At 41.8% G+C, this 27,327-nt stretch overlaps 1 protein-coding gene and 1 long non-coding RNA gene across 3 annotated transcripts in view; one reads left to right on the top strand and one right to left on the bottom strand.

Annotated features, from left to right (window-relative positions):
• Positions 1 to 13,480: 13,480 nt before the first annotated feature.
• The window catches only part of PSIP1 (PC4 and SRSF1 interacting protein 1), a 70,905-nt gene continuing 57,058 nt past the window's right edge, over positions 13,481 to 27,327 (bottom strand). For both annotated transcript variants that reach the window (XM_032791711.2, XM_032791712.2), the window contains 2 exons: positions 25,536 to 25,647; positions 13,481 to 14,761 (listed from right to left, as the gene is read on the bottom strand). In XM_032791711.2, the coding sequence (XP_032647602.1) occupies positions 14,698 to 14,761; positions 25,536 to 25,647 (176 nt within the window). In that variant the 3' untranslated portion in view covers positions 13,481 to 14,697. The remainder of the gene's footprint in view (positions 14,762 to 25,535; positions 25,648 to 27,327) is intronic.
• Positions 20,011 to 24,254, top strand: LOC116831593 (uncharacterized). The gene is made up of 2 exons (XR_004375239.2): positions 20,011 to 22,523; positions 22,797 to 24,254. It is a non-coding gene; the product is annotated as an uncharacterized LOC116831593 (long non-coding RNA).

The raw sequence follows: 27,327 nt of genomic DNA, 5'->3' as shown, positions 1-27,327 counted from the left end.
AAGAATTGAAAGCAGGGCCCTTGCACAGCTTTGAAAAGCACTAGAACCATGTGATCATGCAAGAAATGCACGGGTCTCTCATCCAAAAGGTTTACGGACTTAATAGAGTAGGTGAGCAAAGCCTGGAACTGGAAAAGGAGGCAGAGACTTGCTCAAGGTCGCACAGCAAGTCAGCTAAATAGCTGTGTAGAGAATTGAGCTCTCAAGTCCCACTTCAGTGCCCAACCCAGTGGACTGTAGTGTTAATTTTTATTATTTATATATTAAAAAAAATCTCCACCTGATACCAGTAGCTGTTGCCATGACACAGATGTAAAAACTAGGCATTGTCAAGGTGGCATGTATCCAGACACACAGCTTCACTCCTACTCAATATCTAAAATTAGACCAGATTGGGCATCTTCAAAAGAATAGTCATCTGCTTTCAAGCATCAGTCACTGCCCGTGATATGACATGTGACTATGACTCCTGCATGGAGTGCATCTTAAACCACCTTCCACAGGGCTGTGCCTCGCTTTAGGTTTGTTAGTTTTAGAACATAAGCTAGGAACAGATGTGAGCTCTGCATGTAGGTGACAAAGGGCAACATTAGGACTTGTGGCTGAGCAATGGCTGTCCTGCCTAAAGCATTCAGAGTCTGGAGACCCCACTTAGTCTAGGCGATCTCCTCTCAGGAATAGAGTACATGCACAAAAGAGCTCTTGCAACTTGTTCTGCCTGGGATCAACCAGAGCAGTGGCTCTTGACCTTTCCAGACTACTGTATCCCTTTCAGGAGTCTGATTTGTCATGTGTATCCCCAAGTTTCACCTCACTTAAGTTACCTGCTTACAAAATGAGACATAAAAATAGTGTCACAGCCACACTATTACCAAAAAACTGCTTACTGTCATTTTTACCATATAATTATAGAATCAATTGGAATACAAATATTGTACTTACATTTCAGTGGACCTGGACACATTTGGGGGAAGAGACTCACTCGTGGTGATCTGCCAGAGTATTTTGAACCCCAGAAGGAGTTACATTTCAGTGTGTAATAGAGCAGTATACACAAGTCATTGTCTGGATGAAATTTTAGTTTGTACTGACTTCGCTAGTGCTTTTTATGTAGCCTGTTGTAAAACTAGGTAAACATCTACATGAGTTGATGAACCTCCTCAAAGACCTCTGGGTACATATACCCCTGGCTGAGAACTAGAAATTCATCAGGATGCTTTTTTTAGCCTCTGAAGTTCAAAAAAACTAAGAGGAAAATCCTCTAACTTTATTCTTGTTGCTACATCTCATGAATAAATCTCTAAATAAAATTTGTTTCACCTATAACAAAGTAGTCAAATGGGAACACAGTCTTGACCGTCTGCTGCCAAGCAGAACCCATTTGTATGTAATGGAAATCACAGACCAGAGATTGTGATACTGGCTAATGGTGATGTTCTCAAGTGGGCTTAGCAGCCACTAGAATGCCTTGGAGCAGGATCAGAGAGGGTTTATTGTTCTGGGAGACATGACCCATGCTCATATTTCTACTATAGACTAGCTGTGACCATCTCATGTTGGCTTGTCCAGCTGCTGATCCCTGTGTGCCCGCTGCTGATTGCTGAGGGAGGAGGTGGTGCACACTAAAAGAGCAGAAAGAATAAGACGAGAGCTGGGAGTCCTTGCCAAGAGGCCGGCTGCTGTGTTCGCGAAAGCCTGTGAGAAACATGAGACTTTTCACATCTTAGAGGGATGAAGCCCTCTGTTTCTTAGTGGCCCAGGGAAGGGCAAATGGGTCTGGTGAAAAAATTGATTTAAGGCACTCACTTCTTGGTACATACAAACTTGCCCTGTCTCAGTCCTACTGTCTTCAGTTCTTGCAGGGAAATGCATGTACTATGAAAATGGCAACTGAGCCCAGGCATGGTACTGATACAGTGAGAGATTGCTGAAAAGTATTTAGAACGATCTTTTATCCATGTACTACAGTTTTCCTTTAAGGAAAAGAATATTTTGTGCTGATACAACATTTCACCCTGAACTTCTCAAGAACTTCACAAGCTAGCAAAACCTAGCTACACAATCCAGTTATCTTAAATCTCAGTTCCTAGCTTGAGTTTTGTGAGGAAGAGGTAGTGGTTAGTCTATTAAACACCAACAACACTTGTTTCTAAACCAAGTATTTTCAACCTTGCCAAATCTTTTGGCATTTCCCACGCCACTTTAGCACTTTGCCAGCACAATGGTGAGGTAGACCTTTGCTTCTCACATTGAGGGAAAGCAGGAAACCTAGAATACCTTAGTTCCTCCTTGATTTTACTACTGCTGTACAATCTCACAGTAAAAAGTGACTTGAACAGATCAGTGTTGCTTTCTAATCCTCCTCAGGCACTTGAGTTTACATCACAAAAGCACCATTTTGCTTTACAAAACACCTAGTTACATTGCCCAATTGCATGAACCCTAGTAAACTTGTGGTTTGAAAAGTATGGCTGTAACTAAACTTATTCTGTATTCAATTGCACAACTATAATTTGTGAGAAACTGAGTTATTCTTGCCTTTTGGTTATCTCACCTCCATTTCATGAAAAGGATTTGGAAATAATTTGTTCCTGGGAGAATAATAGAAGTTTAATGTCTTTCCCCCAATTCCCGGAATGCATTTTCAAATCTCCCACAAGACACTTAGGAGGGAGTTGTTTTTGGAAAAAAATGGTTACTTATCTTTCCATAACTGCAAATGTCCATTCCATTGTAGGTGTGTGTGCACACCTTGTGCATGGTTGGAGATTTCCCCCTCAGCAGCACCTGTCCGAGTAGTGTGATTAGCCTCAATAGAGGACCATACTGCCTCTGACCCTTGTCTGTTCCTTTCTAAGAAAGACTCAGAGAGGGGAAGGAGGGTAGGTTGTGGAATGGGAATGTGCACCACCTCCCACAGACTGACAGTTATGGAAAGATCGGTAACTGTTTTTCTTCTTTTGAATGAGTGTGCATGTCCATTCCTCTGTAGGCAACTCACAAACACTTTGAACTGGAGGTGGGTTCGGTGTCTACTTAAGCAGGGATTGTAAAACCACCTGTCCAAATCTGGCATCATCTCCAGATTGATGAGAGATGGCATAGTGAGAGGCAAAGGTATGGAGCGATGATCACATTGCCATCTTACAAATCTCCAAGATGGACACATGAGTTGGAAAAGCTGCCTGTGACCTAGCTGAGTGAGCTACAACTTTACTTGAAGGAGCAATATCAGCCAGTCAGTAGCATAAATGAATATAGCTGGAAATCCAAGCAGAGATCCTCTGAGTGGCTACTGAGTGGCCCTTTACTCTGTCTGAAACTGCAATGAAGAGCTGAAACATAAACCTGAATGGCCTAGTCTGATCCAGGTAAAAAGCCAAAGCTCTTCTGACATTTAGACTATGGAGTTTTTCATTAATATGAAAATCAGAAACCACTTTAGTCAAGAATTTTGGTGAGGCCTAAGGAAAACCTTATCCCTAAATAAAATTGTATAGGGAGGCTCTGATACTGAAGTTCATATCTCCCCTACTATCCTGACCAAGGTTTTAACAACCAAGAGAGCCACCCTCAAACAGGTGTAACAGAACAAGTTGCTAGGAAGAACCCATCAACCTTTCTAGAACTAAATTTAAATTCCACTGTGGAACTGGGCTGTGAACCTGTGAGTATAATCTGAGCAAACTCTTTAAAAATATGATAGACATAGGATTTGAAAAAAATAGATTGGTTATTCATGGGAGGGTGGAATAGTTGTCTGGTGGAGTTGGATGGAACTAAAAGCTAACTCTTGCTTCAGAAACAAAAGATAGTCCAAGGTATGGTAAACTGGAGCTTGAACTGGGGCGACACCTCTTTGTGTAGACCTAACAGAGAATCTATTCCATTTTGCAAGGTAAATGGACCTAGTTAAAGGCTTCCTGCTACTCAGCAGAACTTTCTGCACTCCCTTAGAACAATCTCATTCTGAGTTTGTCAACCATGGAGCATCGATGATAAGTGCATGGGCCGAAGGCTGGTATGAAGGAGATGGTGTAGTCCTGGGAGATCACATCTCTCAGGAACAACAGTGGAGGTCTGACTGACAGGTCTAGTAGAGCTGAAAACCAATATTGACCGGGCCATTCTGGGGGTACTAGAATAAGGTGAGAGGAATCTTGCTTGACTTTGGCCAAGACTTGGAGCAGGAGCAGAATTGGAGGGAAGGCATACAACAGGCCTTTTCACCAGGGTAGGAGGAAAGCATCTGTCAGTAAAGCCAGGCTGTGACTGGCTCAAGAACAAAACATGACATTTTGTTTGCTCTTACTGCAAAGAGGTCCACTCTTTCCACTGCTGGAAAATGGACCTGGACACTTCTGGGGGAAGAGACCAAGTGTGGTGATCTGCAAAAGACTGCTTAGGTAGGCTGTCAGAGTGTTCTGAACTCCTAGAAGGTAAGCAGCTTTCAGGACGGAACTGGGAATGCAAAATTTCCAAAGGATTGCCTCCTGGCATAACTTCACCGATCGAGCCTCCTTGTTTGTCTACATAGAACATGGCTATTGTGTTTGAACATCAACAAATTCCACCCCAATACGTTGAGAACATCAGGCAGGCAAACAGATGGCCTGAAGCTCCCTGATATTTATATGGAGACTTAGACCTGTGGAGACCAAAGCACTAAGTAGCTCCCCAACCTAGATTTGATGTATCTGTGACTGCAGTATGTCTCTGCTGTGGAGGGTCAAAGGGAAGTCCTATGCAAACATTCAAGGGTTTTATCCACTAGTCTAGGGAGGACAAGACCTGAGCAGGTTTTTTAACCACCATGTCCATATGATGATGGATCAGTGAACAAACAACCCTATAGATCTGAGGTGCAGTCTGGCATGCTGCACCATGTAAGTGCACACCATGTGAACCTAGAAGTCGGTGACAGAAGTATAGTGCCAGGGTGCACTATTAGGTCTAGAGCAGTGACCTGCCTTTTTTGTAATCTCTGCTCCAATAGGAAAGCCCTGACCTTTGTAGAGTCCAAGACAGCCCAATTAATTCTGTTCTTTGAACCGCAGTCAGGATCGATTTCTTTGTACTGATTAGGAGACCCAGTGCTTCGAAAGTGGACTGATTAGTCATTATGCTGGAGAATAGCTGAGACCTGAACTGGCCTCTTACTAGCCAGCTGTCTAGATAATGGAATACACAGACTCCCAACCTTCGCAGGAATGTTGCAACTACTGTGATGCATTTTGTAAATACACAAGGGGCTGCTGACCGTCTGAAAGGCTGTACTGCAAATTGGTACTAGGATCCGTTGACCATGAAACTTTGATGAATTGCTACATGAAAATAAGCATCCTTTAAGTCAAGAGCCAATACCAGTCCCCAGTAGCTAAGGAAGCTATAATAGATGCTAGAATAATGATCCAGAATTTTGTTTTCTTTATGAAGAAATGAGAGTAAAATCCCTTTGGTCTGAATGACAGGGGAACTTCCTGTGTGAGCCCCACGAGAAGGAGAGACGACACCTCTTGAAAGTGGCATGTGAAAAGGGACTGGAAAGGCAGATGGAAAGAGGGAACAGAAATAAATTGAAGAGTATCCCAGTTCCACAGTGATTAACACCCACTGATCCATGGTGGTGTAGGTCCAAGCACTTAGGAAGCAGGATAGACCATTGACCAAAATGGTACTCTGGGAAGTGGTAGACTGCTCTCAACCAACAGGTCGAAATGATTGTTTAGAAGACCTGGTTTGCCTACAAGAACTGGCAGGTGCAGAAGAGGGGGCGGAAATGGATGGAACGTCTTGTAACTTCTGCCTCTTTTTGGACAGGTCCTGAGTATGTGGCAAGAAGAGAAGAAACTGCTGGGACTGCTGTAGGTGAAACAGTTTTCTTTTTTTTCCACTAGTGTATAAATTGCCAGAGTCTTACGGTTAAGCAACTCTCTGGCTGCCTCGACAGCCTTGGGTATAGAGAGCACCAGAAAGGGCTCCTAAGTCTGCAGTACCAAAAAATGCACTAGGCCTTCTAGAACTGGTCTGAACAGCTCCATTCTGGGCTCCAGAGTCAGCAATCCTTCCTGATTTATGGACTGCCTCTAGGATTGTCTCCTCTTTGACCACACTTTGAGTCCTTACCTCCATTCAGTACCTTCACCATAGATTTCAAAGTCACCTTTAGCCAATCTTTGGAAGACTTACGTAGCCTCCTCTTAGGTACCACTGAGAATCTGCCTCTTGCCTCAGTTGGATCAGGGGAGCACTCCTTTTAGATGAGGACATAGTGACTATAAGCAGGTACCTGCGTCTGGCAGCCCCCCCACACTTTTTTTTTTTTTTTTTTTGAACCATGTACAGATGGGACACTTGTTATTCACATGCACCTCTCCCAGACACTTAAGGTAACTGAGGTGTGGGCTGCTCAATGGCATAGATTTGTTACATGAGCAACAGGCCTTGAAGCTCGGAGAAGGCGGCATTAGTCTGGTACTGAGCCTGGTACCCAGACAGAAACTGGCAATACCACTTCAGAAAATACTACTCTAAATTTATTCTGGTATCTAACTGCGCACAAACACAATACAATAGACTGAAAACTAATACTATAGTACACTAAAGGAGGGAAGACTTGCAAATGCAAGGATCGCAGCTCCAAGAACAGTCACTGTAGGAAGGGACAGTGTGGCCCTTTATACCTGGGTGCAGTGGCACAAGGTACTAGAGGGCACTCACACTACTCCCATGGGTACCACAGAGGGGAAAATGTGACAGCTGCATCAGATGCATACACACTTTCAGTGGAAGGGATATGTGCAATCACTTGAAGCTGAACTGTGCAGTACAAGTACAGAACACAGTGCAGTACAGCACAGGTATAGTGACACATTGCAAAATTGCATGAGCAGACAGTGCAAAAATATTTTCTTCAAAAAAAAATTTCCTGAGCAGTAAGACACACCTCCTGACCAGCTCTAAGCATGTGGATGGTGTATAAATCCTAGTGTAAAGCCACCATCTGCATCTATAAAGTGAGTGGGGTTTTTTGTTTGCAGATGTAGCTGCACAGCCATGCCTCTGTCCCATCAACATTTGACTGCTTTAATGCACTCTACACAAGAGTGCATTTTGAGATCAGAGAAACTGAAGGTGGTGACAGTTTGCTAATGGCACATCTGCACAGGGAGTGATTCCAGAATAGCTGCTCCTGAGGAACTCCATGTGTTGATGCTCTTACTCCAGAGTAAAAGCGCCTTATTCTGAATTAGTTTAAGCCATTTTGGAAAGAAACAAGTGGAAATAATAGTTTAGGGGAACCATGACTGTCGTTCATGGACTTGAAAGACAGAGATTAGAATGCAGTACAAGATGACTGATGAGGGAAGGATTTATACCTTCCCAGACTCTACCTCTGTCATTCAAGCAAAAGAAAACGATGTGAGAATTGTAGGACTGGAAGGGACCTCAAGAGATTATCTAGTTCACTCCCCATCACTCATGGCAGAACTAAGTATCTAGCCTATCCCTGACAGGTGTTTGTTTAACCTGCTCTTAAAAATCTCCAATGATGGAGATTCCACAACTTCCATAGGCAGTTTATTCCCGTGCTTAACTGCCCTGATAGGAAGTTTTTCCTAATGTCCAACCTAAACTGTCCTTGCTGCAATTTAAGACCATTGCTGCTTGTCCTATCCTCAGAGGAGAACAATTTTTCTCCCTCCTCCTTGTAACAACCTTTTATGTACTTGAATTTAGACAACTTTTATAGCCAAACTCTTAACAGCTCTCTAATAAAAGTACAGAGGCCAAAATTTTCATCTGTACACAATATAAAATTTTAGGCTGCAAAGAAACCATTTGCAGCTCCTATGTTGGGGTTGATTGCAAGCCTGTTGCATGCAGTAGTTTAGTTTAGTGTTACTCTACCCAGCTGCCTGTGATCACAAAGAACCAGAATGTAAGCCAGGGATTGCTGGAGCAAAGTGATGGTCCCTTTCACCTCACCATGGCCACTATGTTCTCTGTTTTGAGGGCCAGGTGAACAACAGCACAGGAGCTGAACCAACAGTTTATATTGGTATCTGTATGGAGTACCTGTCTTGCTTTAGAAACAAGTGAACTCCTAACCATCTCCCTTAATGCATTTGGCCAACTGTACAGTGTATACATTTCATATGAGGAAAATCTGTTTTAAAATTCACACCTTACCTTATTCTAAATTAATTTTGATGTGTAGACAGTTGAGGGTTATACTGGGAGCAGCAGTGGCTACTGTTGAATTTGGTGGTGGAACTCAAGGTGGTGTTCTTAATATCCTGTAAGGAAGACATTTTATTTTACTACACCTAGTACATAATTTTATATTTTAATTCTATTAAAAATTCAGTATACAAAGATCAATGTTCAGTTTTGCAAATTGATGCATTGTTTAGTTCCTTACTCTCTCATTCTGTGTCAACACTATGGATGCAAATTGTGTTTTCTATATATTTCTCATTAAGGGACAAAAACTGCTCCTGTATAGGAGCTATATATATGGATGTACTAAAATTTAATACCTTAATAGGTTTCGTATCTTCTAGTGATTTATTTGCGTGGATTCTGGTATATGTAAACAGATCTTAGCGTTTATGTAATCAAACTTTTTAAAGCTCTATGTGGCTTGTGGACCTAGTGCTACTACAACTTAATGGTTTTCATCATAACTTGGCCCCCTGATCCTGCAAGTTACACTTGGTGTAGGTGGATTTGGGTCCAATTATGCATCTTAATCTGCAGGACTGGGGCCTTTGATTGTAGGCTTCTCAAGGCAAGGATGCTATAATCTCTATTGTAAAGGGTCATGCACAGCTATGGCACTATATAATTAATAAAAATGTGAAGCATAATAGACATGGTGTTATGCACCTGGACAACAGAAATGCTAAATTTAAACTCTAATACTTAAGGCTAAATATTAGTTTACTGAATTTATACTACCTGCCTCCAGGTTTAAATGGAAAGACTCATCTACACTATGAAAACAATATAGTCTAGGGACGCACTTGCAACAGAATTAAGTTGTGCCTCACAATAAATGCAACAGGGTCAGATAACTGGACTACATATTTAAGTGAGATTTAGCCCACTTTTGTGACCTAGTTACAACACTGCCTGTCCCCACTGCAAATTTTAACATTTCCTGACTTGATGGCTTGTCCTTTTATGTTACTACGTATTTTCTAAAAGTTGAGATGGGGCATTCAGGAGCCCTCTCTATTTTGCTTGTTCTAAACTCCTGATCATGAAAAGAGTGGAGACCTTTCCTAGATATTACATATAGCTATCCCTGTTTTGGTTGAAGGGGGTTGGGAGACCTAGGGGGAGAGACTGCATCTGTATTATTTTTGATGCTAGGTTGTTTTATTACTTAGTCTTCATGAATATTGTTAGAGCATAAATATGATAGGGAAAACTACTAATGCAAAAGTTATTTTTTGTGTGTAATAGATGTGAGACAATACAGACATATCTCCATCTATACACATAGGTATCCACTTAAAATAAACATTGAGCTATCCAGGGACTCAATTTTAGTGCACATTAATTCAGATTATATACAAGGAGCTTTTTCCTTAAACATGTAGGAAAATAAACAAATTGCTTGCATCTATAATTTAGACACTGTGCAATTAAGAAAAATTTAAAAAATGGAGCATAAGTTTATAGAATTGCATATTAACTAATTTGTAATAGAATATACGTGAGTGCTAGTGTAGAAAAAAGTCTTGCTTACAAGACACAATAAAACTGAGTGATTCTGAAACTTTCTATCTACACCCTACAGCTAGCTAGGAAAAACACATCAGTGCTCTTGCTCTTCACATGAATACACGCTACACTGCTACTGTTAAGAATGACAAGAAGTTTGCTCCAAAAAGCTAAGTTTAGTATAAGCATTGAAAAATTGTTAATTTCCATTTGACTCCACAATACATCACTCATTCTGTTGGTTAAGCTGTCTTCACAGGCACATGGTATTTTACATATTTTGTTAGGTGAGCAAGCAGCTGGCCACAAGGCTGTATTTTTGATAAGTGTAATTCAAAGGTTTTTGCCAGACCAATGTGAGAGTTCAGCTGGACATTTTGTTTAGTGCACATCAATAACAATACCCTACTACAGATGTGCCCAACTAGAACATACATTAAATGATCGTAAACTATTTCTTAATGGCAGTGTGTTAATATTTTTACAGTGCTGCATTTAAAGCTTGGCTGAAGGATCATGTTCAGGTTGTGGGTTGTTGTGGAAGGGATACATGAGGTTATAGCAATGCACACAAGACAAGAAAAATAAACCACGCCCTAAAAGGTTAACTACTAGTTTTGCCCAAAGCCCACAAGTCATTCTAAGCTGCTGAAATGATTTAAAAAACAAAATATTTTCAGTCAGCAAAGTCCTGTCAAGAGACAACATAACAAGAATATAATAAGTTTACATGACGACTCCCAATCCAAGGAACCTCAGGGAACTGCGGCTCAACTACGTAAGGCATTCTCCCCTCCCCTTTCCCCCCAATCAGTCACTCTTTTAGCCCTTCTCCTGAGCACCTGTGCAAGTAGAGGCAGAGACTGAGCAAGAGTTATAACCTTGTAACCAGGCAGATCTACCACTTTCATTTCACGATTTGATTAGCAGCTGATCTTTAGTTCTTTGCAGAATGCAAGAAAATAGTGCCTAAAGGGCCAACACCTTATAAGAACCTTTTACCTGAGGGTACGTCTACATCAGAGCTGGAAGGTATAAATTCCATCTCAAGGACACATACCCATGCTAGCACTGATCAAGGTAGCACACTAAAAAAGGGAAGTGTGGCCATGGTGGTGTGACTGGGGAGAGACTAGCCACCCTCAAGTACAATCCAGTCCAAGACCATAAGTACATACCTAGGGAGGGGAGGAGGGATAGCTGCTGCCTACTATCATGGTTACATTTCTACTTTTAGCATGCTAGCTTGATTAGAATTAGCATAGCTGTCTCTCCTCAAGTTTGAATTTATACATTCCTGCTTCAATGCAGACATACCTTAAGTTATTCAGGCCCTGCTCCTTGCTTGGGAGAGGCGGGGGGGTAGGTAAGAAAGAGAGTGGTTAGTTTGAAGTTACATCATTTTGGTGCTTGATTTCTGCATAGAAATGCTCTAACTGCAGAGCAGATCTGCCCTTTCTGGAAAACCTATTTTAAATAATTCTGAAGATAGGCTGTGCTATTTTAGATCAATACGACTACTAAAACTCTTACCTAAGACACTTTCCTATTGCTCCTGTATTGATACGGTAAATAAAGTGGTGTGTAGTATTTAAATTGTACCTTTTCCTTCTAACAATGGATGCACATGTAGTAGCTTTTTCTTAGAGTCGAAGGTTTTGTGATTATGTAATGAAAGATGCTGTTGTAATGCATACAGATAATGGGAAGAGGGGTAAAGCTGCTGTCTTAAATCTCAAATATGATTTTGCATTAGTGATTTCTTTTCCCTACATACAATACAGACTAAGCTGTACTGAGACTAACAGTGTAGTATATCAATTCAACAATATTTCATATTGCACTGCTCCTACAATTGTTAGAAAACATTTTCACACAATATCCAGAACAGTCAAATTAATTTGAGGGGTTGGTAATAGACTTATGACAATTCAGGGAACATGGAATTAATCTCATCAGATTCAGTGATGAGACCAGTGCTTCTGGATACAGAAACTCAAAACTTCAATGACGCAGCTATAGCATCTGCCTAACTGGATCAGTAGGTATATGTACCTAGTTCACTCAAGTCTGAAAAGTTAGTGTCAATAATGCAATTACTGTGCTATTAAAAATGTATACTATAAGAAAACAATTCTGTACAACAAACTTCCTGAATGTTATTGCCCAAGCATTTGTAATTTTTTCTTTTGGGGCTGGCCAAATAAAAATTCTCTTCACCTGAACACCATAGTAGGCAGAAGGAAAGTTCTGCCCTGCTGGTAACCTTTCACAGTTTTGCAAGACTGTTGCACAACAGTGAACAATTTTAACCTTCCAGTTCTGATAAAGTACTAATGGAACAGAATATCCATACTTCTCTTAGTGATTTTGATGAGAGGGTAACCTACTCAGGGCCGGTGCAAGGATGTTTCGCGCCCTAGGCGAAACTTCCATCTTGCGCCCCCCCACCCCCCACAATCACATACATTATACACAATACAGGGTCACAGAGTAACATGTTATAATTTAGAATTTACCTTGCCCAATGCATGAGCTGGGGTCCTCTTTCTTCCTCCGCTCCACCAGACCACCGCTGAGAACGGGGACGCCCGGTCCGCCGGGCCGCCCGGCGGCTCCGGACCCGGGGGACTGCCCCGGGCCGCTGCGCGGCGGCCCCTGACCTCAGGGACGCCCCGGACACCGCCGGCGGCTCCTGCGGGGATGCCCGGGCTGCCGCGGCGCTCCTGACCCGGGGGGATGCCCCGGGCTGCCGCCGCGGGCTCCTAGCACAGGGGATGCCCCGGCTGCCGCGCGCTCCCTACCCGGGGGATGCCCCCGGGCTGCCGGGCTTCTCGGCTAGCACACTCGACCCCGGGGCGCCTAGCTGCCGGCTGCTGCAGCTATGCGGCTGACCCCAGGGGACCCTAAGCTGCCGGCTGCGGCAGCTCAGACTACACAGCGGCCGCTGCAACCATTTAAAAATTTGGGGGGGGGGGGCGCCGCTTGTGCTCGCAATCTTGGCGCCCTAGGCAACCGCCTAGTTCGCCTAAATGGTTGCACCGGCCCTGAACCTACTGCTTTCACACCTACATTTGCCTATCTAGCAGCTTTTGATATGGAAAAACATGACTGAATATTGGGTAAAAACACTGCAATCTATGAAGTAACTGGACACTATATACAGAACAAATCCCTGACACCTAAACATTTTCAGCCTCCCACAGATTATATATAATTATCAATTTGATGGGACACTGGCAGGCGCAATGGTGAGCTTGGATTTCTAAATTCACCATTCTCGTCTCTCTGTCAAAGGAATACTACATTCATTTTCTTAAGTTCAGTCTGACAAAGATACATTCAAGTTCTGCAGTTTTGAAAATCTCAACTGTCTAGGTCTGCTTCCCAAAATAAGCATTAAAATAAGACAAAGATGACATTATAAGGTATGTTAATCTTTGTATTTCATGAAAAAAAAGGAGAGAAAAGGGGATATTTTCAAGGACACTAAGGAGAATTCAGTAGGAGTTGGGTGCTTTGTCCCCTTTGTGGCTTTGAAAGTCTTCCTGATAGTGTTTCCTTGATGTATTTCAAGAAACTTAGGTCTTGCCTAAACTAATTCCAAGACAAACTCTTGGATCAATCTTCTTTCTTGTTCCTTTAGGTGTTGAAAATTAGACCTGGGGTTGGCAATGATACTTGTGAACCATATGAACACCTGTTAATTTAAGCAACTCTCAACACAAAAAAATATGCACAATCATTTGCTTCTGTATCCATTTATATTCTTTACTTTTTAGAAATTGTTCAACACAATCTTTTCTGATCTATGGGCATCAATAGGTACAATAGAAATATCAGGTCAGTTTTTTTCCTAGTATGATATCTATAATACCAAAAGCATACCACAGAAGGTCACCTAGCATTATATATTGGCACAATGAGGTTGCAAGAACAAAACTAAACTTTTGTTTAAAAAATGAGTGATTAAGTATACTTATACATTAACATTTTAATTGCTACAAAAATGCTTTCAACTCCTACAAAACACAGTGAAAAGACAAATCTGACAAACATCAGAGTTTTGAAAACTATGCACAAACAGGGTCAGTATTTTAGGAAGAGATAGGTTTATACAAATGAAGCAGACTGGCAGTTTAAAAAGGTTATTTATACTTTTTCCTGCCATTAACTAGACATTAACATACAGCAGTCAGGTAAAAATATACTACAGTTCCAACTCCTGTGACATACAAGCATTTTTTCATTTTCCTAAATGGTCATTCTTTTCACATTTGAATTGTGTAGAGGCTGTATAATACTGGACAAAACTATCAGCAAGAATGTTTAAATACCGTATATACTCATTCATTAGCCTGTTAATTTATGAGTTGACCCCTCAAGATGGTTAGGTAAAAATAGCAAAAAGCCGACCCTAATATTTCAGTGGTTGGCAAACTTTGGCTCCTGGCCAGTCAGGGTGAGCTGCTCGCGGGTCGGGCCGTTTTGTTTACTTGGAGCACCTGCAGGCATGGAGCCCCTCAGCTCCCTGTGGCCGCGGTTTACCGTTCCCAGCCACTTCCCACAGCTTCCATTGGCTGGAAACAGCAAACAGCGGCCACAGGGAGCTGAGGGGCTCCATGCCTGCAGGTGCTCCAAGTAAACAAAATGACAATGTATTAGATATTCAATTCACTGATTTCATAGAGGTTAAATCATCAAATTTTGGTGTAGACCTGTTTATAAGCCAATCCCTGCTCTTTGATGCATCACTTTTTTTTTACCAAAAATATTCAGCTTATGAACGAGTATATACGGTACTTTTATAACCAAGATTAAAGGGGACTTTTATTCCACAAAATTTTGAACATTAAAATACTATGCTTATAAAATTATTTAAAACTTTCAGCAGTCTACATTTGAAATCCAAAACTTAAACAATCCTCTTTTATTTATACTTCTAAAAAAATTCCAGTGGCATCATTTATTTTCAGAGGAAGAGTTCTTTGATGTTTTTTCAAGCTCTCTTTCTTCACCAGATGTTCTAGAGAAATAATAAAGTAGAAAGAGGTTAATACTCCCCTCACACCAAATGTGATGTTACCCATGCAATAACAATAAGTAAAGATTACTAGATCCAGAGTAGTTTTATAGACTAAAAGCCTCAAAGTTATTCCCCCTTCCCAGCTAGTCATGCTCATTTAGTAACTAATCCTCTTTGAACAATTTGCTAACAGATCTTGAGATTTCTCTCATGTGAACATGATGCATCACGTTGCTTTAACGTAAGTTACTAGTTGTAACTTAATATTGTCCCAGTGCACTAATTATTCAACATGTGACCAGTTTTTTCCAAGATATTTTAGCTAAATGGTAAGTATGCCTATTAAACCAAACAGACCCCCCCCCCCCCCCCCCGCAAAAAAGTCCTCCTTAATCTGTCCCTATTGAACGTATTTGGGAAAGATGCAACTTTCCACTGTTTTCTCAAATTCTTATAATACATCTTCAAAAGGTATGAAAACACAGATGTCACAGATTTTTCTAGCTAGCAGATGGGTTAAAGATGCATCTGTGATTACTTTGTATAGTAGTACAGAACTGTTTACATGAGCACTATTATCCATTAGACTGCAGTGTAAATTTAGAAAAATTTTATGGACTGTTTGCTCAGATACATAATCTTGGGGTGTTTTGTATAAAATAATAAGGAAATAAACATGTGAATACAGTAAACCAAGTGAATAGAAACAGATTAGTAAAGGTGATTAATAGAAAGATTAAGTCATATGGTGCATAACACAATTCTTTCAGTTGTATTATTGTGAAAAACAACTGACAGTAAGAAAATTTCACTTCCCAGCTGGAGACAGAGCCTATTTGGTTGCCAAGTCTGTATTGCATAAGTTTAAGGCTGGTTTTAGGACATCTAACCTGGGAATGTCATTGTTTTATCATGGAAAAGAATCAAATTTATAGTCTAAAGGCTTCTCTACACGAGAAAGTTGTGCCAATTTAACAAAAGTTGTGAATTTAAAAACCAATTTAGTCTAATTCTAATCCTAAACTGATGCAAATGGATGTGTAGACTCTTATTTTGGTTTAAACCAGGTTTATTTCAGTTAAGCATAAATTGTTTGGGAATAGGTTTAAGCTAAATCAAAATAAGTTTTTCCAGTTGCTCTTATTTCTTAAAAGTGTCCACATAAGGGTTTGCACTGGTTTAACTAAATCTGCTAAAAATTATAAATTTTATATTCTTAACTTGAACGTGTGTATACAAGGCAAAGAGCACCCTCTGCTAACCACAATTTACAAAGTTTCAGCCAATGCTCCCAGGATAACCAGTTTCATTCCTCTTCTCTACTCCTTAAAAAAAATAAAAGTATCAGTGGGAATGCAGGTGTGTGCTGAAATAGTCATTCCACTCTTAAGGGAATCTTCCCATGTATTACAGAGAGATACAGAAAGCATGAAAGCCATGTGAAACTCAAATGCCAAGAGCTAAGAATCTACATTTGAGAAAGTTAGCTTATTTTTATAAGCAGATACTTGCTTTCTCGTTTGAGTTTTAAAAGGGGAATTAGTGAAATATTAAAACAGTGCACCAACAAGTTTAAGTGCAAATGCCAAATAGCAAGGATAAGAAACTGTTACTTACCTGAAGGTAACTGTGCTTCTTCCACGTGTCATACATATATTATATATCTATCTATATATATATATTCCACTGTTGATACACAGGTGCCCAATGAACTCAAGTTCATTCTGGCCAGCAGTGTCCATTGGAAGGTGGGGCCTCCAAAGTATCCTTGTATCTTCAAAGGCATAAAGGGCAGGGCCAATCACCTGTTAGTTCCTTCACAGTACCAAAGCCAGGTAGTAGACTTTGTAGTAGCACGGAAGGGAGGCCAGTCATGGAATATATATATATATATATATATATATATATATATATATATATGGAAAATACATCTCAAAGAACCACAGTTACTGCAAGGTTAGTAACAGTTTCTTCTTCGAGTGTTTGTGCATACATATTCCACTGTTGGGGGCTCTTGACCAGTGACCTAGTTTACAGGAGCTGGGTGCTAGGGGTCTACCTTAATAGTTGTAGGACAGACCTATTAAAATTAGCTTCAGGTATTGATGCTTCCACTATGGCGTAATGCTGGGACACATCGGCTACCCTCATCTGGTTTAGCCCGCCAGTCGAGACGGTTTCCGGGGTGTGGCCGCTGTTGCATGCTGACAGCTACTTGGAGCCGCAGGTGAGAGCTGGGTGTCAAGTGGGGACCAAAGTGGATGAGCTATTCCTAGGAGTACGACTGTTCCTCCATCAAAGGTACTACCCCTCCCTGTCTACCCATTGCATGCGAAGGCTGGATCCGACTGACTGAGGAAACCTGTTCAACGGTCAGGAAGGCGGTGACAGCAAGTGTTGTGGAACACTTAAGAGCACGACAAGACATATAGGCGTCCTGGATGCCCTATCTCCAGGGGTCTCGACTCTTGTCCTGCCACTGGATACAGATAGGAACTGGGAAGAGAGAGTGAGGATAACATCGCGCAACTCTCCCTCACTTTAACCCAATTCACGCACAAGTCTTGACATCATATCATATCACATCATATTAAGTCCTGTGACGATGGGCGCGCGACGTGGATACACTGGGAGCTGTAGCCGCAGACCTGCACACAGGTGGTTCAGGTATAATGGTCGTTCCTCACTGACTGAAGCAGCAGTGGAGCTCGGCATCTTCCTGAGCGACTGAGCAGCCCTATTCAGGATTGCACTGCTCACCTCCGTAGAATGAGGAGGGGGCTAGAAAAGGTGCCCTAAACATTGCCTGCTTCATCTTACCCTGGCTAGCATATCGGTGCTGGCGGGGATCCCACAAAAGCGATCGAAGAAAAACAAAACTTAGAGTGACACTGATTACCATTGGCACATGGAATGTGCGCACGCTACTGGACAACATCACAGCAGACAGACCGGAGAGAAGAACAGCACTTGTTGCCAGAGGGCTCGCACGCTACAACATTGACATTGCAGCCCTTAGCGAAAGTCGCCTTGCTAATGAAGGATGGCTATCCGAGTCAGGCGGAGGCTATACATTCTTCTGGAGTGGCCGCAGCAGTGATGAGCGTCGCGAATCTGGAGTTGGCTTTGCCATCAAGAATCATCTTGTTCGGAAACTTGCCAGTCCCCCCAAGGGTGTGAATAACCGACTCATGACAATGCAGCTTCTGCTTCAAAAAGGAAAACAAAGCTACTTTGATTAGTGCATACGCTCCCACAATGACCAACCCAGAGGATGTGAAGGATAAATTCTACGAAAACTAGATGCTCTGCTATCATTAGTGTACCGCACAGACAAGCTGATCCTGCTTGGCAATTTTAACACAGGAGTCGGATGTGATGCCGCAGCCTGGGAAGGAGTCATCGGGAAAAATGGAGTGGGAAAGTGCAACAGCAATGGCCTGTTACTGCTGAAAACTTGTGCAGCACATGACCTTCTGATCACCAATATGGTTTTCCGCCTCCCTACCCGTAACAGGACTTCATGGATACATCCTCGTTCAAACCACTGGCATCTGATCGACTATGTCATGATTAGGAGAAGGGACAGATAAGATGTCAGGGTTACAAAAGCTATGTGCGGCGCTGACTGTTGGACGGATCATAGGCTCATAGTATCCAAAATGAAGCTCCGTATCATGCCAAAGAGACGACCACAAGGCTCTAAGGCTCTCAAAAGGATCAACGTGTCGAAGCTGAAGAACAGCCTTGTCACTGAAAATCTAGCAGAAGACCTAGAGAATGAGCTTGCTGATCTTCGTATTGAGGATGACGCTGAGAAAGACTGGGACCGATTCCGCAACACTGTCCATACAGCTGCATTGAAGGTATTGGGGCCCTCCACACGCAAGCGGCAAGCCTGGTTTGACGAAAATGATGCAGAAATCCAGGACTTACTTGCTGAGAAGCACTGTCTGCATTGTGCATATCAAGACGATCCATCCTCAGCGGCAAAGACGACCGCCTTTATCAACACTCGCAGAACAGTACAGAACCGACTGTGCAAAATGAGGGACTTGTGGCTGAGTGCCAAAGCAGATGAAATACAGGCGTATGCAGACAGGAACGACTATAAGCAGTTCTATGAAGCCCTCAACACACTCTATGGTCCACAGTCTTCTGGGAGCTTTCCCCTCCTGAACTCTGATGGCACTGTGCTTCTTACAGAGAAGACGCAGATTCTCCAGAGATGGGCTGAACATTTTGAAGCAGTTCTCAACTGCCCCTCAGTCATCAATGATGAGGCCATTGACAAGATGCCTCAGGTTGCAGTCAGTCAACGACTCCATGGATGCTTCACCATAAGAGGACGAAGTGAAGAAAGCCATCAACCAGCTGTCAAGTGGCAAAGCCCCAGGGTCAAATGCCATACCAGCAGAGGTGTACAAAGTCGGTGGACCCGTGCTGCTACGGAAACTCACTGAGCTGTTTCAGTCCTTCTGGAAGCAGGGATTCATTCCACGGGAATTTAGAGACACGTCCATCATCCACCTCTATAAGAGGAAGGGCAATCACCAGGTATGCGACAATCACCGTGGAATCTCGCTGCTCTCTACAGTGGGGAAAGTTCTTGCACGGGTTCTGTTGAACCGATTGATCACTCACCTGGAGCAGGGCTTACTGCCAGAATCACAGTGCAGTTTTCGCAAGGGACATGGGACTATTGACATGATCTTTGCTGCGCGTCAGCTACAGGAGAAATGTCAAGAACAGAATCGTGAACTCTACATAAAACTTCTGTGGACCTCACGAAAGCGTTCGACTCTTGTCAGTCGCCAGGGCCTGTGGAGGATCATGCTGAAATTCGGCTGTCCAGACAGATTCATACGAATGGTACGTCAATTTCATCACGGTATGATGGCTTGTGTCCTGGATGATGGTGAAACATCTGAGGCCTTCCCAGTCACCAACGGTGTCAAGCAAGGGTGTGTTTTAGCACCCACTTTGTTCAGCATGATATTCTCTGCCACTCTGACTGATGCCTTTCAGCACTGCACTGAAGGAGTAGGCCTGAAGTACAGAACTGTTGGGAAACTATTCAATCTGAGGCGACTGCGTGCTATCACCAAGGTGAAGGAAACTGTACTTCGAGACTTTCTCTTTGCCGATGATTGTGCTCTGATTGCTAGTACAGAGCCAGAAATGCAAGCCAGTATGGACAAGTTTTCATGTGCAAGCAACAACTTCGGTCTCACCATTAACTTCAAGACGACTGAGGTCATGCACCAGCCAGCTCCCCACACTCCATACTCAGTACTGTCCATCACTGTAAATGGACAGAGACTTCAGGCAGTGGACCACTTTACGTACCTGGGCAGTACCCTTTCTTGAGCAGTGTCAATTGATGATGAAGTAAACTGCCGAATTGCTAAAGCCAGCTCTGCACTTGGCCGATTGCACTCCAACGTCTGGGAACGTCGAGGGATCAGTCTACTAACGAAGCTTAAGGTCTACCGAGCAGCGGTGCTTCCAACTCTGCTGTACGCCTGCGAGACGTGGACTGTCTATCAGTCATGCAAGAAGGCTCAATCACTTCCACATTTCCTGTCTGCGAAAGCTTCTAAAAATCAGATGGCAGGACAAAGTGCCCAATACTGAAGTCCTTACCAGAGCCAGTCTGCAGTCAGTTCACACACTGCTGATGGGTGCCCAGACCAGATGGGACGGACATGTCGTGAGAATGTCAGACGAGCGCATTCCTAAACAGCTCTTCTACGGAGAACTCACCCAGGGAAAGCGCTCCCATGGAGGACAAAAGAAGCGGTTCAAGGACACGCTGAAGACCTCTCTGAAGTCCCTCGAGATCAACACCGCCACATGGGAAACCCTCGCACTGAACCGTCCAGTATGGCGCAGCCTCATTCACACAGGCAGTAATATCTTTGAGGCAAGGCGTCCTGCTGAGGCTGAAAGAAAACATGAGTTACGCAAGTCCAGGGCTGCCCGCACATCATTGACAGTGCCATCACATGTCTGCCCGACGTGTGACAGGACGTTCCATGCCCGAATCAGACTGATCAGTCATCTTCGGATGCACAGAGCCCAGTCATCGAACGAATGAGTTGTTGAGGTCTTCATCGACAACGATGGATAAACATCAACGCTGAGACAAACATGTCCACTCAACCCCAAGGAGGTGCCCTACATATTTCCAGTGTGGGAACATTTCTCAAAAAAATAAAATAGAATGGGCTGTCCCTCTCAATGATGGGTCTACACTGGTCAATTCATAGCATTGCTGAAGAAAAGCAGAAACTCAGTCTCTGCTGAAATTGCCTGGTCTCTATAGGCTCTGAACAGTCTCAGTATATTCTAACTGACTTGGTTCTATCTACGAAGAAAGAGCACCCTTAGGACATTTAGTATGAAGCTTAGCCTTGCCTTTGTCTGAAAGTAGTTTTAGGAAAAAAGTGTATAAGCTGATTAAAAAGAAACTTAAAGATTACTTTCAGTAAAATCTTAAGACACCATGTCTTAATGAGAAGACCTACATGGAGGCCCTGGCACTAGCACTTGCATTTCTCCTATCTTTCTGGTCAATGTCATTACTACTAGCAAGGCTGTTCTGATGGAATGATGAAATAGGAACATTCAGTTAAATGGCTAGAAATATGGACTATTAACTCTGTCAATACAAATATTTAGATCACAAGAAGATGGAGGTTCTTTAAGTGGGAGATATACTCTCATAAGGTCTTTTAGGAATCTGGCCACCATAAGTGTGAAGGTGTGGAGTACCCCTAAATTTGAGGTAGTGGGAATTGTCTGAAACTGGTAGTGGGAATTGCCCACTTGATGTCACAGATACCTTCTGTGCAAAGGTGAATTGATATATGGAAAAGATGGTCTTGGAAATAGAGATCTGTCTATTAGTCATGTGGATCTAAGCTTGGGACTAATGATGTTGGAGTCACCCTCTGAACTTCAGCTTGCAAATGAAAGTGTTCAGCTGTCTCAAGCCCAGAACAGGATTACAGCACCCTCCTTCTTTTTGGGAATCAGAAAATAAGTAAAACCCGTTTCCCCTATGATCCTAAGGCACTAACTCTACTGCTCTGAGATTAAGAAGTGACTGCATCTCCTGATGTAACATACTTTCAGGAGAGGGGATGGAGGAGATCTGGAACTGGATGCATTAGACCATCTCCACAATTTCCAACACATTTTCCCCCCAAAATTAAAAACTGATTCCCAAATGGAGAGGATACAATAGGAGGATTCTACAGAATTTGTACATTGTTCCCATTAAGAAATCGTATCTGCTATCTTGAGGACAATAAAGGCTGATGATAACAGGGTGATGGATAAAGTTGACTTCCTTCTGGGGAATTTTTGGCACATCATAAGCAGATCAGGTTGCCTGTATTGAGTGTAAAAATATTGACTTTGCTGTGCTTGAGGCTTAAGGTGCTTACACTTGGAGGTCTACATTCCTGCATCAAAGGATCTCAACATAGCATGGGAGTTCTTCAAAGAGTGTAAGGCCTCAGCTGTTTTAGCACGGAAAAGCTCACATCTCTCAAGGAAGAGTCTCAGTTGTAATTTATGCTTCTTTAGCAATCCCTGGTGATTGGAGCCATGACGACTTCCTCATATCAATTGAGATAATTTCCAGATCTATGACTGTATCTGCAGCATGAAGCGCTGCTTGGAAGAATGTATGCACCTTTGCCAGTCAGCAACAAACTCCTTCATGTTGTGTTAAGGAAGTTTGTCTGCAAAGGTAGATATGCAGTCCCAATTAAAATAATCATATTTCACCAATAGGACCTGGTAACTGGCAATTCTAATTTAGAGATGATGTAGAATAGTTTTACATCCAAGTAAATCTTTTTGGAGGGTTGTTTTTTTTTGTCTTTTGATTGGTTCTGTCCTGATCTCTCATACACCACTGTAAATCACGTAAGACCTGGGTGTGGGATGAATATAAAAAAAAAAGTCTCGAAACCCTGTGAAGGCACTTGGTAGTGATGTTCTACTCCCTTTGATGTTGCAGGCATCTGCAAGAGCAACTTTGCCAGCTCTAAAACACTTTCATTGATGAGCACTGCAAGCAGTACTAGTACCAAGAGTCATAGGATGTCCAGGAACTTGTGTGTATGTTGTGGTTTCTTTTTTTTTTTTTTTACTGGACCACCTCAGCTGGAAGCGTCAGTGTGTCAGCCATTCTGTGTAACAAGTTGTGGAATATGTTGTAACCATCTGGGGTTGAGGTAAATGACACAAGAACCACCTCATCCAGAGATGACTAATGAGCTGGAACAGGGTGGTCCTCTGCTTGTGACTACTAATCAGAGCTATATCCAGTCTGTTTAGCAGGCTGTAAGGCTCTCAAGTGAGGTGAAGGGGGATCTAGCCCTAGACTGAGAGGCAGACACTGGCCTTCCAGCATGATGCATTCCCCACAGAGTCCAATAAGGCCAAGGGGGAGGATTCTAGGTCTATGGTAATAAGACAACCCTTGACTTTCTCTCTAGTGTATACTGGCCTGAACACTTAGACCCCATGGAATTAGCCAATTAAACTTCCCTTAGAGCCTGAAAAGAAGAATGAATAGTCCTCCTAAGGAGAAGCAACTGTACCAGCTAGGGTACAGGCAGCACCCTCAGACTGTGCTCTGGCCAGCACTGCTGATGTGCTCAATAGTGGTGTAGAAGCAGCAGTCAGAACCAGAGAGATACCTTCACTACTGCTAATAATGGGAAACCCAGTACTGAAGAAACCAGTAAGGGTCTTCAAATAATGTATAGACCTTTGGTACTAAATACACTGATACAAGGCAAACAAGTAGATTTCAGTACCAAGGTAGATAGTACTGTAGACATCAGTACCAAAGGCTTCATGCTAAGAGGTCAGTACTAGGCATTTTATGCAGTACTGAGGAAACTGGTCAAAGGTCCAGTGACCAGTGCCTGACTGGGTGCCAGAGACACCATTTTTTAGGCCTCATGCTACCCCTTTTTGTCTGAGGCTTGAGAGGGGGATCTGGTAAAGGATACCTAAATCTCCTCTTTGTGTGGAGTTGGTGCTCTTTCTTCCCCTGGCCTTGGAGATTTTACCAAGCATCTTTAGGAGCAGGAACTTCAGCTCCAAGCACAGAGGAGCCATCAGGAGAATTTTTAGATGACAAGTCCTCAAAAGTTTCTGAGTCAGGCATCCCAGACTCTGATGAGGAATGCCTTAACTTCACTCAAAGGAGCTATTTTAAACAAGACTACCTCCCCAGCATTCTGGGTTCTTTTAGAAAAAGATTTACAGATTATATTGTTCTGTAAAGTGCCCCTTATCCAAACTCAACAAGCATCAACAAACTCAACAAGCGTTACAACCCCACACAAAGGGCAATTTTTAAAGCCTAGAGATTCGCATTCAGTCATAGTGAGCAATCCCAGTATTAGTGCTAATTTTTAGGCAAAAAAACAAACAAGTGAGTCTTCTTCTGAAGGAAGAAAAACAATCAAACAAAACCTCTAGAACTAATCTTAAAGCCAAACTAATTAACAGGCACCTTACTCTCTACAACTATTTACATAAGAAGCAGCTGCATAGTAAACAAAGGTCCCCCGCTTCTACAAATTTAAACTTGAAAGTGATGAAATGGAAGAGAGAGGCAATTGAGGTTGCCCTGCCCTTTATGCCCTCTGTTGGAGGCACAAGACACTCAGGTAACAGGCACGGCCCCCAACATGGGTCACCAAAAGAATATGAACTCAAGTGCACTGGGCACATTCACCACTAGTAGAATATAGTATATGGACAAGCATCTGAAGGAGGGGCCTCAGCAAATAACTGATTTAAAGTTTCTTTAATCTTTTAAAACCCCATAATATAGCCAGTCTACTCCCCATACACCAGGTACTGCTGTCCCAGCACACAACATACTGCTGCCATCCTTGTCTATATGGCACCACATTGACGGGCAATGTTGTGGAGAAGGTTTGGGGTGATAAGTAAATATTAATTATTTTCCACCTATGTCATTTTACAAAGCTTTCCTTTTAAATATTTAGAGCATTAAGGAACACAAACAAGCAGAAAACAGCTTGATCAGAACACAACACCTGAACCTCTCAAAACTTTTAATAAATCTTCCCCCCTTCACCACAGTACTTTGAGATTTCATAGTAAAACAGTTTGAATAAATTGATTGTATTTTGACAATTTTATAATTAATTAGCAATTTAACAGGTTTATTAATCAGTGGATATTACATGAATTACACATATTTTGTAAAAAAGTTTTATGGTAGAAATAAAGCAGTTTCACATAATTTTCTATGTCATATTTTCCCTTTGACCTGGGCTGCCTTTGCTTCCAGGTTTAAAACAGTTTCCACCTGTGTTTGTATTAGCCTGAAATCTAGTAAATCAAGACTGTTTATTGCAGTGTCATTGTTATACCTGAAATGGTCTGTCCTCTACCTTTACTTTCTGTAAAATCAGCCCTGAACTTCTAGACTAAGAAATATCAAAATAAGAGTCCGAAGCATTTATTTTTATACTACAATTTTTTCCTCACTTGAAGTTTGAACGTTGAGACAAATATTGACTTGGCACTGTTTTTTCCTACAATCCTTAGGAAAAACCTTGTAAAATATCAGTCAAGTATCCAAAACATGACTAAAGTAGTAACTTAACAACATTGCTAATTTTTATTACTCATTTTTTTTAAAAAAGCCTTCTAAAACAGAGGAACAAGTATAATTCATTGTTACAAAGATTAAAACTACCCTCACTTTTTCTTAGTGCCGACTTCATGCTTGTCTCTTTTTTCTTCAGTGCTGTCTCCATTGTGCTGTGACTGGTTACTGTCTTGAGCATCAGGCCCTCCGTTCAGTATCTTTGAACCTTTGAAATTACAAAGCAAAAAGACTCCACAATGTCAGCATAGTGCATTAAGTAGCCAAAAAGCAAAACTGTAAGTTACCACAGAATCCTTTTGTGGCTAGCATCAACTTCTGTGTTGTGAGTTTGTCATACTTAGTCCTGAAACTTTAAACTGAAATAGTATCTAAAAAGAAAAAGCTAGTATTGTGACATGTTTCATTAGATTTTGGCCTATTTTATATACCCAATTCAGCCCCATAACTTCCTTGAATATTTAAATAAAAACCACAAGCATTCTCCATTTTATAAAGAATACCTAAAATATCATAAACATTAGGTATATAAATTATTGCTGAAAACTACTTTTCTTGTACTTCACAACACACAACACACAAATAAAAACTCAAGGAGGTTTGAAAAAGTCTCTAAGTTCAGAAGTAATAGATTTACAAAAGTTACGTTGGAAATATCAAGAGAACAAATTTGAAGATTTTCAGTTCTTATTCGGTTTGGCCAGACTGGAGATACCAAGGACAACTATTTTTACTATGGAATTGCAGTAGGCTCCCCTCCACTTGAAATGGAGGACAGTTTCTACAGGAGGGACAGATATGTGGAGAGACTGCAGTGAGGAAGAAGAGTATGAAGCTGATTTACTGATGAAATTTCAAATATTAAAAAATTGTTATACCCTGAGAACTCTGTCATCCTCTAAATAGTTTGTTGCTCCAGTATTTTGCTGGAAATTATGAGAAACAGAAATAAAAAGGTAAGCATGATAAAGAAACAAAGTACTACTTTTGGGTTCTTTATTAGGATTGGTGGCCTAAACAGTGAGAATGTTAAGTACCTCCTCTGACTGGGTCAAGCCGTATTGAAAGTAGCTACTAATGAAGAAGATGGACATCTGTACCAAAAGTTTTGAAACAATTTGACTAAGTGGACAATATCAATCTAGTTGGTATTATTGAACCGGGCATTGGGGGGGGGGGGGGAGAGGAGGAGGAGGAGATGACTGTAATGACCCTATGATACACCCTGGAAGCTGCTTTTTTGAATGAATTCCTGATATCAGCTTGCTTACTTGTCTTCTTCCTCTTTTGCATAAAAGTAGAGTGGAGAATATGCAATCCTCCTGGGCAGTATGCTAGTGTCGGTTAGTAGATGGAAGATTTGTATTGGAAGATGTCAGAAATGATGGTTAATAGAGCTTTCTGGTTGATAAAGTACTAGATATCACAGCTTTTACTGTATTGTACACAATAGTTTCCTAATCAAAAAGTGTTGAATCCAACATGGGGGAATTCTGTATTAGATCTTATTTTGAGGGATAAAAAAGAATTGATCACACAACTAAAAATTAGTGGTGGCTTAGGTTCAACTTATCATGATTTGATCGTACTTTTTTATGTGAGCCCAGAATAAAGTCCAAACCAGTAATAAACACAATTGGTGCTTTAAAAAGGCCATTGCCTCAAAGCTGAAAACGATTATGAGCCACAACAGTTGCAAGAAAGAATTTAAATGGTAAAATGTGAATAATAACTGGGAACTGCTGAAGAATATTTACTACATGCTCAAAAAGCAACAATCCCAATAGCAAGAAGGAAGTTTCTAAAGACAGGTTGTTTTTAGAGAACGTGAAAGCAAATTTTCACACCCCGACTCCCTACGGAAGAAAAGGGAAGTTAATAGTTTGAA

Source organism: Chelonoidis abingdonii, chromosome 6 (genome assembly GCF_003597395.2).
Source record: "Chelonoidis abingdonii isolate Lonesome George chromosome 6, CheloAbing_2.0, whole genome shotgun sequence".
In the NCBI taxonomy this organism is placed as follows: Eukaryota; Metazoa; Chordata; order Testudines; family Testudinidae; genus Chelonoidis; species Chelonoidis abingdonii.
The sequence above is the reverse complement of the archived record's forward strand: the minus strand, read 5'-3'. Positions and strand labels throughout refer to the sequence as shown.